This window comes from Medicago sativa, chromosome 6 (assembly GCF_051527215.1).
Source record: "Medicago sativa cultivar Bolivia chromosome 6, Bolivia_mono, whole genome shotgun sequence".
NCBI classification, from domain to species: domain Eukaryota; kingdom Viridiplantae; phylum Streptophyta; class Magnoliopsida; order Fabales; family Fabaceae; genus Medicago; species Medicago sativa.
Genome location: NC_140754.1, coordinates 24,512,947 through 24,533,106, shown reverse-complemented (window position 1 = coordinate 24,533,106; position 20,160 = coordinate 24,512,947). Strand labels below are relative to the sequence as shown.

General features: G+C 33.0%; 2 protein-coding genes and 1 long non-coding RNA gene across 3 annotated transcripts; 2 read left to right on the top strand and 1 right to left on the bottom strand.

Moving 5' to 3' along the window:
- Nucleotides 1–1,553: 1,553 nt before the first annotated feature.
- Nucleotides 1,554–2,738, top strand: LOC146914092 (uncharacterized). The gene is made up of 2 exons (XM_085720487.1): nt 1,554–2,039; nt 2,186–2,738. The coding sequence occupies exons 1-2, from the start codon at nt 1,699–1,701 to the stop codon at nt 2,577–2,579; spliced, it is 735 nt and encodes a 244-aa protein (XP_085576613.1). The 5' UTR covers nt 1,554–1,698; the 3' UTR covers nt 2,580–2,738.
- Nucleotides 2,739–11,157: 8,419 nt separating this feature from the next.
- Nucleotides 11,158–12,406, top strand: LOC146914091 (uncharacterized). Its single transcript, XM_085720486.1, has 4 exons — nt 11,158–11,427; nt 11,558–11,585; nt 11,685–11,783; nt 11,857–12,406. The coding sequence occupies exons 1-4, from the start codon at nt 11,394–11,396 to the stop codon at nt 12,293–12,295; spliced, it is 600 nt and encodes a 199-aa protein (XP_085576612.1). The 5' UTR covers nt 11,158–11,393; the 3' UTR covers nt 12,296–12,406.
- A 5,026-nt stretch (nt 12,407–17,432) lies between these two features.
- On the bottom strand, nt 17,433–19,574 carry LOC146914090 (uncharacterized). Its single transcript, XR_015013894.1, has 3 exons — nt 19,133–19,574; nt 18,854–19,031; nt 17,433–17,566 (listed from the first exon to the last, which is right to left on the bottom strand). It is a non-coding gene; the product is annotated as an uncharacterized LOC146914090 (long non-coding RNA).
- Nucleotides 19,575–20,160: the final 586 nt, after the last annotated feature.

Here is a 20,160-nt window from a genome sequence, read left to right as displayed (position 1 = left end):
TGCTTTGAAAATCAAGAGAATACGGAAATATACCTGCTTGCTTAGTTACATATAATTGGGTTAATGATCATTTTTGTTTTTTAATGTAGTTACAATAATCTTTAATATATCGAAATTTTAAAGTACTCTTTGATTGTAAACAAACACATACATAGTTAGCACCATAAATTAACTAACCCCATTTAGATTTTTTCAATTAATTGAGACTGTTCTTTTCCTACAAAGAAACATAGGAATAAATGTATTCACAAAGTTTACTTCTTTCACTTTTCACCATTTTAGCCTCATTTGGCTTGTGTTTTGTTATAAAGGGTTGAGTTATTTTTCCATATAATGGTAGTTTCATTAGATAGTTTAAAAAATTTGGTAATTTTCTTATATTTTTTTACAATTTTAGATGTCTAGCTATATACTTTTTTTTTTGGGATACAGATGTCCATATACTATAAGAATTTGTTTTAAAAAATTGGTAAAAATAGAAATCTACTCATTGTTGTTATATTTGTGAAAGAAACTTCTTATATTTACCCAAGTTTTCAAATGTCTTTATAATCTAACAAACGTTTTTTTTTTTTGAAGGAATAATCTAACAAAAGTTGGAGATTGATTATTTGTTTACAAGTAATTAAGGACTCAATTTATATTATTGTGGGGGGGCAACAAAATCAAATTAAAGTATAGTGATGGACAGACGACTCAATATTCATCCTAACCATTGATATGTCATTAAAATAAATGAACGGCTTAGATCTGTTATAGGAGAAAACTGAAGATAAATCACACGGGAGACAATCCGTTTCCCATATATACATCAACCCTAGTTTCTGTGTTCCCTTTTTGTGTTCCCTTTTTGTGTTCCCTTTTTCCCTTTTTGTGTTCCCATATATACATCAATCCGTTTCCTTTTTGTGTTCCCTTTTGATGCGGTGTGGTTTTGATACTAAAAGTTATCTGAACCGCAAGATAAAAAACAAGGAGTTTGGTTTGGTTCGGTTGACTTTTTTAAAATATGATCCGAACCAAACCAAAATAATGTGGTTTGGATTGGATCAGTTGGTGTCGTTTTTTTCCCGGATAATACAATTTTTTTGTTTCGAAAATTCAAATCAAGTTAAAAAGCTAAAACACTACATATTTTCAACAATGTTTTAAATTTCATCCAACAATGTTCACAACTACATAGAGCAAATTAAGAACGTGAACAAAAAGTAATCCTATTTTATAAGAAATGCAAAAGACTAAGATTTTATCATTCTCTAAAAGTTCAAGTAACACATAGATACAATTTTGAAATAAAAATCAAATCAAATAAGAAACCTAACAAGAAAAAAAAAATCATTTTATAAAAGTGTCGTTTGAGTTTCCATAAGTATTGATTTTCTTACGTTGCGATTAGGTTTGTTTGATTCAGTTGGTAAAATAAAACCCGTAAACCGAACCAAACCATGTGGTTGAGTTAAAAAATGATCCAAATACATCCAAACCAAATGTGGTTTTTTGTGGTTTCCGTTTTGGTTGGTTCGATTTGCAACTTTTCTTTTGGATTGGTTCGGTTTTGAACAACCCTACTTTTGATTAGTTTCAAACTTAATAAGCCTCTGGAACACCACCTGAAACCTTTGTTTTCATAGTTTATGTAGGGATGTTGTTGTTCAAAGCTACCCAGAATTTAAGGATTTGCTTAACAAGTATGTAACTATGAATGCTGCACCAGTCTCTTTCAATGTAAGCGATAGCTTGGGTCGAGTGAACTACGAATGTATATTGTCTGATATACGCCTTAGCAACGTAATGTCAGGTCGACGTGACAAAATTAAAAATCCAAGACCCGGTCACTGCCAGTATCCGATCGTTTGTTCCTCCGTAGAGTTTATGAAAGCTGCTTACAATCTTTTTGGCCGTCATTGGAAGGTCATTATACGTTCACGACCGGATTTTGGGGATTGCAAGAAAGCGAAACTATTGGCTGAGATGCACAAATTTCGGTTAAAGGCTAAGATTGATATTCATTCTCCCCCTCAGCCGTCCAAGAAGAAAAGGTAAGTGTCCTGAAATCCTTTCTTTATTATTTCATTAGATGTATTTTGTTATGCAGATACAAACATTTTCATTAGATAGTTACGCATTCGATACAAAGGTTTTAAATATTCGCATTGTTTAAGTGCTTGTTTTCAAATTTATGCAGGAGAAAGACAAAGACTCGAGTGAATATTTCAAGCTATGATGAATTTAAGCGTTTGCTTGCGGTGTACGTAGCTGATAATGCTGAACCAGTCTCTTTCAATGTATCCAAAAACGTGGATACAGAATCCTATGGTTGTATTATGAAGGATATACTTGATAGCAACTCAAAGTGGAATCGACGTGACAAAATCAAACATCCAAGATCCGATCACTTCCCGCGACCGGCCGTGTCTTGTGAAACAACAGAAAAGATGAAAAATGTTTACGATGCTATTGGCCCCTATTGGAGAGTCGTTATGCGTGTGTGTCCAGACAACAACCCTAAGCTATTTTATCAAATGGACGACTATCGGATGGATGCTGGGATTGAAGACCGCGAAATTGATCCATATTGAGTTCCAGCTTCAACAATGATTTAGAATCCTAGAATATTGTCATATCGTCTGTGTTGCGAATCAATGGACTAGTACTAAGTTTCTTTTCAATTTGGTGTTTATTACTTTATTTTGGACTAGTTTGTTTATGATTTTAATGTTCCTTCTCTTTGCAACTTATTGATATGTGTTAACTCTTTGTTTATTGTGTTAGTGTTACTAGACTGATAATTATAGATCTTTCAACCATAGTTTTAAAACTCGGACCGGTCATTGATTCGGTGAGGTTATTGGGTCACCGAGTCATTGGTTGAACCATTAGGTCATTGGTTGAACCGCATGATGAAACTGGATTAAATCGGATAACTCTGTCATTAAAAAAAATACATATATATATATTAAACTAGATCAAATTGAATGACTTGGTCAATAAAAATTTATAAAAATCTATACAAATATAATTTTTTTTGATAAATTAACATAATTTCACAAACTCATTTTCAAATATAAACTTATTTAGGATAACGCAAGTAGGTAAAATATTTCCTATCTTTTTGCTATTTTTGTTTAATATATCTTATGATTAATCAATAAAGTGATAATTTTATAAGATCTAGGTGTATAATATAATTTTTGAAGAAAGGTGTGCAATATGATATTTAAAAAATAAAGTCCTTTGAGCTAAATTGAAAAGGTGTGTTTATACAAGATTGTTCCCAGGTGTGTTTACTTTTACGATTAAAAATAAAATAGAAAGATAAAATTTTGCTAGGTTTTAAATGGGACTATCATTGAAGACTATGAAGCGTTGTTGATAGAGCTTGGCAATCTTCTAATCACAATGCTATCACTGCTCTTTGTAAGGTTAGAGAAAATTCCATCATCTTTAATCAAGAAGTTTTCGGCAATATTTTTCAAAGAAAGAAGCGTGTTGAAAACAGGTTCAAAGGGGTTCAAAATTACTTGGAAAGAGTTGATTCCCTCGGACATGTCCTCCTTGAAAAAGAACTTCAAAAGGAATTCAATCATATTCTTTTCCAAGAAGAAATGTTGTGGTACCAAAAATCCAGGGAACAATGGGTCATGTTTGGTGATAAAAATAGCTCCTTTTTCCATGCTCAAACCATCATTAGAAGAAAGAAAAATAGAATTCATAAGCTTCAACTCCCTAATGGTATTTGATCCTCTGATAACTATATCCTCCAGGAAGAAGCTCAAAAATTCTACAAGAATCTTTTTTGCAGCAACCATCCCCACTTAAACCGCACTTATCATGAAGGAAACCACCCCACTTTGACCGAACCTGACTTAATCTCCCTCACCCAACCCGTTTCTAAAATTGAGGTGGCGGTTGCCCTCAATTCTATGAAGCCTTTCAAAGCACCAGACCCAGATGGGTTCCAATGTATCTTCTTTAAGCAATATTGGCATATTTTAGGAGATGATATCTTCAAGCTTGTCCACTCAGCCTTCGAAATCGGCCATTTTGACTCAGCTATCTCAGACACCCTCATAGCTCTTATTCCCAAAATTGAACCCCCTAATACCTACAAAGACTTTAGACCAATCAACCTATGTAACATCATCTACAAAATTATCACCAAAGTTCTTGTCCACCGCCTCAGACCCATTCTTGATACTGTTATTGGTCCCTATCAAAGCAGTTTTCTGCCTGGTAAGGGCACATCTGATAATGCTATTGTTTTGCAGGAGCTTTTTCACTTTATGCGCAGGACTAAAAAGAAAAAAGGTTATGTGGCTTTCAAAATTGATTTGGAAAAAGCCTTTGATAATGTTAATTGGGAATTTCTCCATTTTTGTCTCCAAGATTTTGGCTTCCCTGACATTACTATAAAGCTCACCATGCATTGTGTCTCATCATCAACTTTCTCTATCCTTTGGAATGGAAACAAAATGCCTCCTTTAAGCCTTCTCATGGTCTCAGACAAGGTGATCCGCTCTCTCCTTACCTTTTCATCCTCTGCATGGAGAAACTATCTATTTCTATCAATAATGCAGTTCATCAAGGTAATTAGGAGCCTATTCACATCTCTACCACGGGCCCTAGACTTTCCCACCTAGCTCCTTTTTGCAGATGATGCCCTCCTTTTTGCCAAGGCTAGAAACTCTAAGCTTCGATTCATCAAGGATTTATTTGACAGGTTCAGCAAGGTTTCCGGATTGAACATCAACCTGTCCAAGTCCAAAGCCTTCTATTCTTCAGGCACTCCCCAAGAAAAAATCAACACTCGGTGCGGTAACCATGGAGAATCTTTTCTCCACTACATTAGGGACTGCATTTTTCCATCCGAGGTTTGACATCATATTGGTTTCAATAATCTGGATTTCTTCTCTTCTTCTTCTGCATATGACTGGTTGAAATCAGGTTTGATGAGTTCTGATTCTAATCTCTTCTCGGCGGGAGTTTTGTGGGTTTGGAGACACCGCAATTTATCTTGTCTGAATCATGAGGTTTGGTCTTTAAACCGGCTATCTTTCCACATCTATAGCTCGGCTTAAGTTATAAAAAATGCGCTCTCTAGGCATGGAACGGGTGAGACTATAGAGTGTTTTATCAGGTGGAACTGCTACAATCAATCGTGCCACATTCCTAACGTGGATGGGAGTTTTCTTGGAACACCTCAACGAACTGGCTTCAGAGGCCTCATGAGAAATTCTGCAGGTTACTACCTATCCGGTTTCTCTAGTTTCATCTCTAATTTAGAAGACATTTTACTTGCTGAGCTCTCTGCAATCTACCATGGTTTACTTCTGGCTCGAGACTTGAACATCACTGAATTTGTGTGTTACACCGACTCCCTTCTTTGCTTAAGTCTCATTACAGGACCAGCCATGAATTATCACACTTATGCTGCCCTCGTCGCTGAAGTTAAGGACCTGCTATCCGCCAACAATACTGCCATCTTTCACACTCCGCAGGAGGGTAACCAATGCGCTGATTTTTTTTGGCTAAAATGGAAGCTTCCTCTGATTCTGCTCTATCTATTCACTTGGCTGCACCTGAAGGAATGAAAACTCTGCTGAAGAATGACTCTTGGGGAGCCTGCTATCCTAGGGGCTAGTTGCTGTCCTTTTTAGGACTTTTCTTTTCTTTCTTCTATTTTTGTTTTCTTGTTTCTGTTCTGTTTCCTTTCCCCTTGTAACCAAAAAAAAAAAATGGGACCATTAAATGTCAAATAAAGTTTAAAACATAACCCTATTTTTTTATGTTGCACACTTGTAGTGCCGCCTCCTCCCTTACTCAAGTTGAAGGTTTCCATTCCAAGCCTCCTAAGCCTCTCAAAAGGCACCCATAACAGCAACCTCCAACTGTTCTAAAGAAAAAGCCTTCTATTATCTCTAAATCAAAATCTACATTCATCCAAACAAGTAGATTGGTTTCAATCATGTTCTTGCCTTCTTTATCTTCTTCCTTTCCATCGCCAGATCTCTCTCTGTTCTTTGATATTTTTTTTCTTCAGTTTTTCTTTTTTTTTTTTTGACTTGGCTGGTTCACTAAACTAGCCGAGTTTTAAAACTATGCTTTCAACTAGCTCTAGTTTATAAATTATGATAGCAAAAGTTAATGTTTCAAGTATATCATTAAATCTAATGATTGATAACTAGTGTGTAACCCGTGCGATGCACGGATAACACAACTGAACAAACATTATGATAGCAATAGTAGTAATAAATAAAAGTTTATTAAATAATATACAATTACTCAAAGGTTTACAACAACGATAATAATGGGATACAAATTATGCAAACGTGTATGTCAGGGAGTAAGCAGCACGACGCAGGTAAATAAATAGAAGTAGATGAAATCACACCACACAGATATGCAAACAGTTAAAATATAAACACAAAAAAGTCACACAAAAATTATGAAGACTAATAGGACTTAAACTTAGAAGCAAAGAATCCTCAACCACCAATACCATATAATAAAATATCATTCAAAAGATAACACAACCAAAAATCAAATTCACTATCATGATTTGGTATGAAAGAATTTTTCAAAAGATTACACAATTAAAAAGCTAACACGACCTTGACACTTTGAACCACGGCTAGATACTACATTAAACACAAAAGAAGCATAAGACATGCATAGCAAAAGCCACATGTAGATACAACAGCAGCCATAAGAAAGTCAGAGCAAAAGCCCTTGGGTACTTTGAACCTTGGAACCTAATACCTTGCAAAATGTATCAAACATATTCAAACGATAGTCTCCAAATCCACAATGAAAATTAAATTACTAACTCATGGAACATACTTGACTATCTCAACGAATAAGTTGTTCAAGTCAAAGTCAACACTGAAACAATATGACAGTCACCCCAAATCACATTGACAACACTAAAGATGTGTTACATTTTGAATGCTTTGACAGATACAAAAGCTATCTCCTTAATAAATTCACAACTACACAAATACTCATGTAATCTTATTATCACTTATACCAATCATGCTTTTGGTATCTTATAAGGTTCTGAAGGAACAAAAGAGAGCAAAGGAATCAACAAGAATGAAGCTTGAAGCATCTGAAGAAAAGTGCTCCTGAAGTCAAGGGCTCCTGAAGTGATGACATCATCATTAGAAGCATGTTCATCAGAAGCACCTCATCAGAAGCAACATCACCAGAAGCTGAAGTTCATCAGAAGATGAGAGACTTAAAACTTCAAAAGTTGTTCAACGGTTTTAATCACGCCTAGCATTGCAGAAGACCAGGAGAGTGAAGCAACAACTATTTTGAAAGGATTTGAAGGCATTGGATGCTTATTCTTTGAAGAGCGTTGACAAAGTACAATTGTACGAAGTGTACAACCACTACCTCCACTACTATGTTTCTGTCTCTGCTACAGGACAAGAATAACAGCTATGCCTGCAACGATGTTTCTTCATACTTGGAATGGATTTGAAATTGATCCTTCATAGGACAATAACCATATCATGCAAAAGATCATTGGTGATTGATCAAAGCTTCAAACGACTTTTTTTTGATGTGCTGACAATTTTACAACGTCTCTTTCACACCTCTATATAAATGAGTGAATACTTAGAGAATGGTAAGGACTCAACAACAATTTACTGGTGTCAAAACTCTGTTAAAATTGTTCTGCATCAAAAGTTCACTTAGAATTTCTTAACAACTTTCATATCTTAGAAATTCTAGAGTCTTAAGAGTCTGTATCTGATTTGTATTGTGAACACCACTGATTTTATATCAAGTGTTCAATCTCAAACATTTTTCTTTGTAATTCTGTTTGAAAAGAAGTCTCTTGCAGTTGTGCTTGAGCATAGGAAGTCTCTTGATTGTGTTCAAGAGCATAGGAAATCTCTTGCAGTTGTGCTTGAGTAGTTTGAAGTCTCTTGCTAGTTTTAGCAGTGAGCAGTTGTAATCAGATATTACATTTTAGTGAACTTTCCTTGGAAGTGCAAGAGGGACATGACTACTTTCGGTTTGTGGAAGGAACCTATATAATTGCTTTGTGTCTTTCTTCTCTCTCTCTCTCTCTCTCTCTCTCTCTCTCTCTCTCTCTCTCTCTCTGTTTTATCCGCTGCAATTTGATCCTGAACATTACTTCAGAAGTGGAACTCTATCTGCTTTTGATCAGTAATTTCAGCTTAGTGTGAATATATGCCTTGACAGGAACACTTTAGTTTTGATGATTGATAAATGAAGTCCTAGAAGAACAACGATGCAAAAAGCGGAAAAGAAGATTCAAGCTTTCTAGTCTTGGATTTTATTTTTATTTATATTAGGACTTTATGTAAGTAGTAGAAAAAGCTCTCATAAAATAAATCACACACTCACAATAATTTTCATATAAACATGATTTTGCATTAAAATATTTTTCTTGAAAAGCCATATTTTATTATGAAAACTGCATAATTATTTTTACATGTTTTTCATGACGGCTATTCTTAATTTCTCATTTATCATTCCATGCTTTTCTTAAGGAGATCATTTCAGGCATAATAATACTTTGGCATGATCCTTTGTACTTTGCTCATGCTGCTACGTGATTCTCTCTTTAAAGCCACAATCAACCATTTATACAAATGATCATTTTTTTTAGCATGCATTTAATCAATCATATTTTCTTACCGTTGGCAATGGCTTGACTTTCATTCTTAAAAGACATATCTATATTGCCTAATTGATTACAATGTAATTTCATTGTGTCTAAACGGCTAGTTTAATTTTAATTGCATAATTGACAATTTCATAACGTCTATTTTTGCATCAAGGGAAAACGTCTAGTTTCGTACATGTATTTTCGAAAGGTTATTTTATCAATTGCACTTCATTATCATTTTCTTATAAATAGGTGCTTTGTGATAGCTCCTTTTACAGAACTCATATTTGCACTAAACATTGTCAAAAAATATTATTCATCACTCTCATTATTTTTACACTTGCTAATTTATTATCTTGAAAGCTCTTTTATACTACATAGTTTGTCTTGTAGTTCTTATGCTTCCATTTGTTATATCTACATATTTGGTGTATTATTTAATTATTGTAACTCTTATTTGTATTGGGTGCGATCCCAAGGTTTCAAGTGAGGTGATATCTCTTGGTTTTAGAGACTCTTATACAAAGGATTGTTTTGTTTGGAGAGTGCTCGTTATTTGTAAAAGGTTGCCAACTTATCCTAATTAAAAGCTAGAGCAGTGAAAATCTCAAGGGGCTTTTCCTTAGGGACTAGACTAGGCCTTGTTGTTTTAGTCCGAACTAGTATAAACTTCTTGTGTCTTTTCTCTCATCCCTTTATCTCTTTTACTTTATTTGTCATTTATTTTATCTCACCATATCTATTTTTATATTTATTTAAACTTTTTATAAGCACTTTATTTTAATTGGTTAAACATTTTTAAGTGCTTATTTTAAATCGTTTTTTAAAGAACACAATTGATGAATTAGTTTTGCATCAAAAACAAGATAAGTATTTGTATCGTCTCCACAGGGATTAGTGCGACATCACGGATATTTCAACATCAAATATCATTCTAAGTAAAAAGGGTGATTGTTTGTTTGAATTGAAATGTAACTAACTAAACTAATTGCAAAAAATAAAAGTTGAGATTAATAAGGATTGAAACTTGTTAGGAGTAGCGTTCCTTAACCAAGCGTCACACGTAAACTAATGATCCATACGAATTCTAGCTTTGTAAACAACATTATCACAATCAATTCTAAACTATCCTTCGTGTCCAAAGCGATATAATTAATTCTAAGGTATCGTTTAAACATTCGTGTCCAAATCCCTTAAACGATAACAAAGTCGATCGAATAACCTAATCGACCGTGTCCAGCCTGATTAAGTATCCGAAAGCATTTAACTCTTGATTATGGTGATTATCACAAGATTAACAAACTTGTCAAGAATGACATAACCTAAGATATATTGCTACTCTAGCTCTAGATTCAAGAGTTCGTGTCCAAATCATCTTGAATCTCATTGAAAGCATTAACACAAGAATAACAACAATATTGAATATAAATTGCTAGAATCATATTTTGCAAGATCAAAAGATTACATGTTAGCAAGAATCAAGTACCTCTCATCCCAACAAAGAGTGTTTAGCTACACATCATCATGGAAGCCTTGCAAGGATGGATTGAAAAGGAAGGAATCATTACACCTTGTGATGTCTCACAAAGGAAGAAGAATCCAACTTCCAAAATCACTCTCACTCTATATGCACTAGCCCTATTTCTCTCTCTAAGAATGCTATAAAAATATCTAATGGAATAGTATATATCAGAAAGAGAAGTAAAAGTGTTATTTAAAGGGGCTGAACTTTTGCACCTACGCTAATAGCGAAATCCACGCTATTAGCGAAGTAGGTCGGCCTATTTGGTGGCCAATGAGATTCTGCCACGTTGGTCCTTGGGCCCGGCTTCGCCCAAATTACGCTAATAGCGTAATTCTCTGGAGCATTTACGCTAATAGCGTAGATCACGCTAATAGCGTATTTCTTCATGACTTCTTCTTGGCTTCGCTCCAGATACGCTAATAGCGTATCTCTCTGGACCTTGACACTTCATTGAACACGCTAATAGCGTAGAATACGCTATTAGCGCCATTTCTTCAAGCTTGCTGGACAGCTTCTGCCATTTTTGCACTTTTTCATGATTTTTGGTCTTTGATCAGTGTCTTGAGGCTAATTCCTGCACAAAAAGATAGAGTAATGATAAGTAAAGCGTAATAAGGTATTTAACACTTATTTCTCGGCTTTTCCTTCAATTACTTGCAAAGCAAGCAACACAAAGTTCTTAAAATATAACATGAAATTAACACTTTTATGACACTTATCAACAATTCACCTCCCCCTCTTGTGTGTTTGAAGTCACTTGTTCAATAAGTGGCATCAGAGCTTGAACTCTTGTTAAGGACTAATCGTCTCAAGAGGCAAGATGACTTCAAACAACAATCCCGTAAAATATTAAAGATATGCAAAAACGATTTATCCATATAATAAATCATCTCAGAGCCCTTGGAAAATCTTTCGATAATGAGGATTTAATTAATAAAGTTCTTAGATGCTTGAGTCGAAGTTGGCTACCGAAAGTGACCGCTATTTCTGAATCTAAAGATTTATCTTTTATGTCTTTGGCTACTTTGTTTGGAAAATTGCAGGAACATGAGCTTGAATTGAATCGTCTAATAAGAGTTTTATAAATATTGTGGGCCAAATCTTACCTTCCCATCCCATATATACAGCACCCATTATTTTTCCCTTCACCAACCCTAGTTTTCTCTCCTTTCTTTTTCCTGCGATTGTTCCTGTACTTTTTAACTAGCATCGATTATCCAAATGAATCAAACTCTCATCTCACACTCTTCTCCAGGTATGTTTTTATGATGATTAGGGTTTATGATGATCAGGGTTTCAGAATATTGGTTTTTAATTTTTTTTTTTCTTTGATTATTATTGGTGGTAGTTGTGACCATATATGTTTTCTTTCTCTATTTTTTCAGTTACGGTTCAGCCTTCCAGCAAGAGAAGGTAAAGTCCTCTTCAAAATCCAGAAATTCTTTCTTTATTATTTCATTAGATAGATACATCCATATATTACATTCTTCTTTTTTTTCTCACTCTGTCTAGGTTTTTGAGCAAAAGCAAAATCATGAAATGGAAGAAAGACTACCAATGGAAGAAAGACTACAAATACAAGAAGATTAAGAAGTCATCGAGGAAGAGAGTGTAAGTCCTCTCTTACTTTCTTTTCTTTGTTTGTGGAACTCCTCTCAAACCCTTGTTTTCGTAATTTATGTAGTGAGGTGCACCAAATTCGTGTGGATGTTGCAAGCTACCCAGAATTTCATAGTTTGCTTAAAAATTATGTAACTCAGAAAGCTGTACCAGTCTCTTTCAATGTATCCGACGACCTGGATTCAGAATCCTATGGTAAACTTGTGAAGGATCTACTCGATAGCAACTCAAAGGAGTTTCGACGTGACAAAATTGAACGTCCAAGAGATCACCACCCATGGCCTACCATTGAATGTCGCACCCTAGAGGAGATAAAAAAGATTTACGGGGTTGTGGGTCGTTTTTGGTGGCCCACGATCCGTCTACCGCCAAAGGACAACAGTCCAGAGAGTAATAAACTATATGCTGAGATATCGGAATTTATAAAATATGTTGAGCTACATCCATCTGTGATACCCTTGGATTCCATTGCAGATTCTCCTCAACATGATTTAGAATTCTAGAATATTTGTTGGCATTGTTGTGATTGTGAGTCAATGAAGACTATCGTACTATTTAGTCTATGATTTTAATGCTCCTTGTCTTTGCAACTTATTATATATCTTTCTGCTAGCTCTGATTTGCAAATTATATACCATAATGCTTAATGTTTCAACTAAATTATAATAATCCTATAATGTCTTGTAATTGTTTGATAGTTATGGATACCATTCCTTTTACTTGCTGAAGAAGCAACTTAAATATAAACTTTAATCACTGTTTAAAAAACTCGACTAAACCTAATGTCGATACGTATAACTTGGCTATTGTTTATTTAGTTGATTCTGGTTCAACCAGTTCTGTGTTCTCCATTTTCGAAGACATGCGTAGAAACTGTGTTAAACCTAATGCTCTGAGTTTTGATAAAGCGTACGTTGGTTTTCTTAATGAGAATAAATTTTTGGAAATTGAAAAGGTGGTTAAATTAATAGGAAATTGGTATTTTAGATATGGGATAACTCTGTCCTGGAAGTTATAGTGTTAGGCTATAGGGTTTATGTAAGTTGAAGAAGCTTCATGAGGCTAAGCGTATTTTATAGTACGAGAGTGCGTCAGTTGATTCCGTCGTCCTATTATTATCTTTTGATGTCTATGCTCATTGAGGAATTAAGAGGACCTTGAACATGCTGCATATTTGTTTCAAGACATGAAGAAACGATTTTTCAGGATTTGGAGTGATTGTTTTTATTTTCTGGTTGATTCTTTGTGCCAGATTGGGGAGTTTGAACCTGCTTTGGATATTGCCATGGACATGATTTGTGAAGGTTGGGTCCCCACTGTTAATACAATGAAAAATCTTGTCAATGGGCTTGTTTCTGTTTCAAAGGTTGATGATGCTAAAAATCTTGCTCAGGAAATCAAGACTAAGTTTCCTAAAAACAGTGACAAATGAGGTGAACTTGAAGATTGTTGTCTACTCCCCTCCACTCTTACGCAAAACATATTTGAGAAAAACTTGAATTACATTCCATTCCATTCCCCTCGTATGTTAAACTTGACTCCTCTCCTTGTAAATTACACTTCCCTTAGTCAAGGTGGTTGATGAATGTGAAAGATCAAATTGATACTCTTTGCAAATGCTAAACTGAAGATGCAAATCACATTATACATTCTATCCTGAAACATTTCTTTTGTGCATTTGGTTGCAACTTTCATGGATGACCATTTCCTAGATAACTGCTAATAAAAATAACGTGTTGGTTATATTTGTTTTGGTATAACATATTTGTTTATGATTCAAAATCTCTAGAATTTACTCAATACAATGATGGATGAGTTTTGGTTGAACTTGAGTATTGGGAATTGCAATTGATGGATTCCTATTTTTTTTATTATTTGAGAGCATGGATGCCTATACCCCTAAAATTTTGTATTTGATGTCAGGTTCATGTTTCTGAGTTTAACAAAATCCGTAGTCACCATCAACTGTAAATAAAAGTGGAAGATGCAGAAGTTGTTTATTGGCTGATCATCGCTTGTCAATATATTGTTGTATGATATTTCTTAATGTTGAGATATGCACAGTTTTGGTTCCATATTATTGAGATATTCTTTCCCTTCAATATGAGTATTTTCCATGTATATATTTCTCATTTAATCAGGATTGATTTTGTCCAGATTTAGCCTCTTAATTAAGAAATTCTCCTTGTACAAATTTAATTTGTCTTATAAGTACATATAAGCTATGAAACATTGACAAGCTACGTCGTAATTAGTGCGGACAATTTTAGAACCAGTGCACGGGACAAAGGGTTCCAATTAGTACTTTTCTCAAGTTGCAGACATTGTCTTCCATTTGTTATGACTGCGTCATGAGGTAATATGCATATTCTTGTGTAAAATATTCACTGTTATTTGTTTATGGAAACATATTAAAATACATTAACATGTTATGACTGTGCTATATCAATTCATGAGTTAATAAGAGGTATTTAATGAAATTTTATGTTATGCATTCAGGTTCATGATTTTGAATATAGTCCAGAATCACATGAGAGTCGGAACCAGAAACATGGTTCGATATTTTGGCCTGCAGTGCATACTGGAAGACCGACGAGGATGTATGAGGAGGTATGGCCGCGTTAAGAGGCTAGGTAGATGTCCAACCTTATGTCTCCTTCACCATCAATCTTGTTTAAGGGCTCCCACAAACAAGGTACATCGCGTATCAAATTTCGCAAATAATTCATTAAGAATTTGGTGAAATTAGATGCAGTAGGTTGTATGTTGAGAAACATATGAAAGGAAGAAGAGAAAGACTAAACATATTTGGAATCGGAAGAGTTGTAACGACAGGCTATTTGTCCTTATATTAGTCCCACATCGGCTGGAGCAAAGGTTAAAGTAAGCTGCTAACCTTATAAAAAAAGAAGGAAAGACTGCTCAATTGCATTCCATTGTTTGCCTTTGCATAGTCAACTAGGCAGCTTTATAATACAAAAAACGTAGTAAAACTCCTAATTTTTTGCAACGAAAAATTCGGGATTTTACTTCTTCTTTTATTTTATACGGTTGCCTTAATAAGTTTAATTTTATTTTCAATAGTTTGTTGATAAGATCAATAAGTTTTGTTTGACAAGGTCAATAAGTTAGTTTATAGCGAATAGTTTATAGCTTATTTTATGAGCTTATTGTTTATTTTTTAGAAGTTATATTTTAAGTAATGTTTGAGATTATAATTTATAGCTTATTAAATAATTGTTCAAATAACACTCATCTATAATTTATAGTTTATTATTTTTTCCCCACTTTTACCGTTACTATTTTATTTAAAATCTTTTTTTTACCACTTTATAATTTATTATAAAATTAAACAAAGTTATATATATTAAATGCACATTGAACTGTTTTTTTTTTTTGAGGGAATGCACATTGAACTGTTATATCTTTCTTTTTAATTATACTTCAATCGATTCTTTACGATTCTTGTTTGTGATTCTTTTTATCACCATAATAATAAAATTTGATAAAAGAAAATATAATGTTCCATCATGATGGTTGACAACATTAGCGTAAATCTATATATAGAAAATAGGAGGACATTGGAAGGATTTTGGGCTGGTTTTTTGTTATTCCAACCATACCCTTAAACAAAAAAAAATTATATAAAAAAATTTCATATAAAATATCGTTAGTAATTTACACATAATATTTTATAAAATATCGTTATAATCTATACGCGTCAGTGCAATAAAAGAATAGAAAGATAGAAATGTTCCTCTAGTTTCTATACTATATATAAAGAAAACTACCCCTTTCAGCACTTTTGAGCTGACTTTTTCCTTTCAAAAAATACTCTCAATTTTAAATACAAATAACAAATGTAGCAAATAGATAAGAATAAATTTAAATATTAAAATAAAAGTGTAACAAACATAAATGTCCATTTTTTTTCTTTATCATTTAAAAAGTGTAACAAACTAGATGAATATATCTATACTTACCTTTTCATTATCCCAATTATACCCTTAAACAACAACTTTTTCTATATAAAGATTGTTGTTGGTGTCATTAAAAAAATAAGAATATAGATTATATTTTTTTATTATATTGTTGGTTTCATTGAAATAGATAATCATGGTAAGTTTAATTTGTTATAATTTGAAAGCAAAAAACATTTATATTTTTATTTTTAATCAAAATTAAAATTTCCTAAAAAACACCGTTCATAATTTTCAAACGTTAGTGCAATAAAAAGAGTCTTTTCGCTAGTTAAAATAATTTTTTATGGCTTCATATTGTTAAAATAATTTTTTATGGCTTCATATTGTATTTGGTTGATGAAAGAGATATAAATAGGAATGTTATTTTTGAAAGGGATATAAAAAGGAATGTTGTTATTTTTGGCTTCATATGTTAAATAAAAATACACTAATATTTAAATAAAAAGGAATGTTGTTCTTTTTATTTATTATTTTAATATAAAAGACATGTTGTTCGTGTCTTCATGAAAATTAGAATGAAATAAAAATGTTTTTTTTTTTTATGTCATTTTGCCTTTATCAATTAGTTGAAATGTTAATTTTATCAAACATTTCAATTAATTTATAAGGTATCAGTTACCAGTCATCAGCTATAACATATCAACCATCAATCACCAGTTATAAGTTATCAGCTAGCTTATCAGCTATCCGTTAATTTAACCAAACAGAGCCAATATATTTTTCTCTTTAATATTTATTTATTGTGTTATCTATTATTAGGTTTTTTTTTTCAGCGAAAAATATTACTAATTTTTAGTTGGGTTAATTATGTTTTTGGTCCCTACAAAATTGCGACCTTGTAAGTTTAGTCCTTACTTAATTTTAATAGCATTTTTAGTCACTACAAAAAAAAATTTACTTATAATTTTAGTCCTTGCTAAAATAAATTTTGTTTAATTATCCTTAAACTCTTAAATTTTTTAACGATTCTTTTTATACAAGTTTAGAACACTATAAAAGGTTCATTTACTAAAATCTATAATTTTTTAACATGAAATAAATTAAATATGAATTTTTTAAAACGACAAAAGTTTAAGATATAATTAACAAAAATATGGACGTAGAAATCAAATTTTTGCGATATTTTTTTCGGAGGACCTTTTAATAATGTTCTTAACACGCCTGTAAAAAATTGTTGAAAAACTTAAGATTTTAAGCATAAATTAAACAAATTTGAATTGAGTAAGGACTAATATTGAGTGCAGAAATTTTTTGTAGGGATTAAAAATGCTATTAAAATTAAGTAAGGACTAAACTTACAAGGTCGCAATTTTGTAGGGACCAAAAACATAATTAACCCTTTTTAGTTTTAGTGCACTTGATACGGATTAACAATTTTTTTGTTTAATTTTATTTTTGATCCTTATATTTTTGTCTCATTCATGGAATTGATTCTCATTTTGAAATGTCACAGTTTTACTCCCGCCATTAAGTTTTTACACTTAAAAATTATGATTTGACAAATTTTTTTTTTTGGCTTTCACACCGGTTTCCGACCCACCAAAGGTGGACCATGTAACGCCCCGGATTTGATCCAAGACATTACGTCTAATTCATTTTCATTTTTCGATAAACACTACTATTTTTTTTTTTACTTCATCAAAAATAAGTTCTTAGCTAAACCTATACAAAATTCTTAAAATAAATATCCTTCAAAAATATCTTCCAAAGTTACAATTCAATCAAAAACCCAATTTTTATCCCCGCGTACGCATTCATCACACATCAAACTTCATATAGCATCTTTGGTACCTACAACATTATATTAATGTAAGGGTCAATTTCCTTATCCAAATTGGTTCATACTCAAAGCACAAGAAACAATGTCATAAAATAGATAATATCAAAACTTATCAATCAAAAAGAATTTAGAAAAATACATTCGAGTCATATGCTTCAAAGTAAGGTTCACAGACATCTTATTTACAATAAAATAGTTTAAGTCAATAATCAATCACATGCATACAACAGACTCAATGCAATGCAATGATGTGTAAAATGCATGCTCTTATAACTATATGATCCGGATATAATTCCCGCCACACAGGCATCCACACAGAATATAATTGCAATTCCCGCCACACAGGCATCCACACAGAAAATAATTGCAATTCCCGCCACTAAGGCACCACACAGATGCATATGCCATGCATGATCATGAAAATGCAGACTAAAACCCGCCACACAGGCACAACAATGCAATATGATATTATCCCGCCACTAAGGCACCACAAAGAAATATATTATTATAACCCGCCACACAGGCATCCACTAAGAAATAATTGTAACCCGCCACTAAGGCACCACACAAAAATAATACCACATCATGCACACGACAAAAGAAGTCTTTCATAAAAAGCTTATTTCTCTTCTTATTATTTCAGTTCGATAACAATCTCAAATTTTACGTGCAACATCCATGATCACATACCCACACACATAAAAGAGAATCAAACTTCATATAACAAGTCATAGACACACATATTTCATGAATAATAAGCAAGCACCAATTTTATAGTCCATCAAACTTAGCTGCACAAGCATTCAAAATAGGCAGGCATTATCTCATCAAGTATATAGTAGTGTACTATCTCACTGCCATAATCCTACAAAAAGTGGCTCCCGAAGTGAAAAATATTAAGACTATAGTATGTTTGCTCTAAACGATAATTAGTCACCCATATACCACAAATTTAGACATCTATTAATTCATTCAAGAATGATTTGGAGCACCAAATCTATATCTTCTTATAACACATATTTTCATCTTTTTCCTTTCTTTAATTTATCAAAAATTTATCATTTCTTTCCTAACATCACAAAAACATAGCAAGCATAATAATATAAAACATATCAGTTCACATCATACACAACTTTCATATAAAACATAATTAAGAATAATCACTATTAGAAAGGATTAAATTTTACCAAGAAAATACATTTTTAATTATTTTCCTTTTTAAAAGACAAGAATTGATACCTCTACTTAATAACAAAGCCCTAGCACTTAGTATGGACGTATGGGGAAAAAGCCCTTACCTTTTGGGTGCTTTTCCTTCCTAGTGCATCTACGAGTGCCGACTTTGCAGATGCAATACACACGCAACTCCTCTAACTAGAGACACCATCGAACTTTAGAAAACGAAGAATCATGTGACGTGATCCAACTCCCAAAAATCAACACAATTCGACGGCGAAGGAAGGCCTAATCTTAATCCTACGTATAGAGGCAGGTTGAGGAAAACATGGAATGAATTTGTACCTTCACAGAATAAGAATATAAATGAAATGGAAGAACATGAAGTCTTAATAACTTACACGAATTGGACTGGGAGGAAATGATACGATCTAATTGATGGACCTGGAAAATAATTTGAATGACCGATCATGGGTAGAGAATGTGAAGATGAGTGGGATAATCAAAAGAGGTTGCAAAGGTATATTTGTTAAACGTCTTCATGCAGAAGGTTTGTAACTGTGAGAGTGCAAGAGAGAAGTTTTTAAGACTTCCATAAAATATGGGAAGGCGATTAGGGAGAGAGGTATAAGTATTGGATTGCAACTTTCACCGAGACAAGAGTTGATTATATATGGTAATTACCCATTGTAACTGAAATCGTATGAGATAATTATATATGCTAAAGGTATTTAGATGCCAAACCAATGTGGAAAGAGATAGTGCTAATAAGTAGTTTAATTGGCTTAGTGGAGGAAATCATGCTTTTTAACTTCTTTGAGCAACAAAATAACGTGGGCTAAAATGAACGTGGACATAAACATGTGCAAGGAGATGGGAATTAAGGCCACTAAGAATAAGGCAAGAAAATCATGTGACGGTGGAGATATATGAGTGATCAAATAAATAATAAAGAAAATAGTTTTGTCTATGCTCAATATAATAATCACGTCCTAACACTCATACATATTTGCAACACTAATAAAATAAAATAAGTTAGAAAAGAGTAGTATCATGGTTGGTTAATTAATTGATAAATTGCTCATAGGATAATTCTAAAAATCCAATAATAGACTTTATATATTTTAATGACTTAATTAGAAGAAGGATGCTATAATTTTCTTAATTTCTTTATACAGAACATAATTATTTTAATAAAATAAGAAAACTACAAAGAATATATATATAAATATCGGGATGTTACAGACCACTAATCCGGCTCGTTCGTAGAGGCATGCGCACTGGCCAAGTGTTGTTCCCCCTGGGAATCGAACCCGGTATTCCCCAGGTACGTCCTTGGAAGGAGCTCCTTGCCACTGGAACCCAAGCAACTTGGTTTGATTTGACAAATTTTGAATGACTAGACATACAACTTGATGATTTGAAGTGA

Coding starts and splice junctions, on each gene's coding strand:
- LOC146914092 (XM_085720487.1), top strand. CDS start 1,699: ATGAATGCTGCACCAGTCTCTTTCAATGTAAGCGATAGCTTGGGTCGA. Junction 2,040..2,185: donor CAGCCGTCCAAGAAGAAAAG/GTAAGTGTCCTG, acceptor AAATTTATGCAG/GAGAAAGACAAAGACTCGAG.
- LOC146914091 (XM_085720486.1), top strand. CDS start 11,394: ATGAATCAAACTCTCATCTCACACTCTTCTCCAG. Junction 11,428..11,557: donor CATCTCACACTCTTCTCCAG/GTATGTTTTTAT, acceptor CTATTTTTTCAG/TTACGGTTCAGCCTTCCAGC. Junction 11,586..11,684: donor CAGCCTTCCAGCAAGAGAAG/GTAAAGTCCTCT, acceptor CACTCTGTCTAG/GTTTTTGAGCAAAAGCAAAA.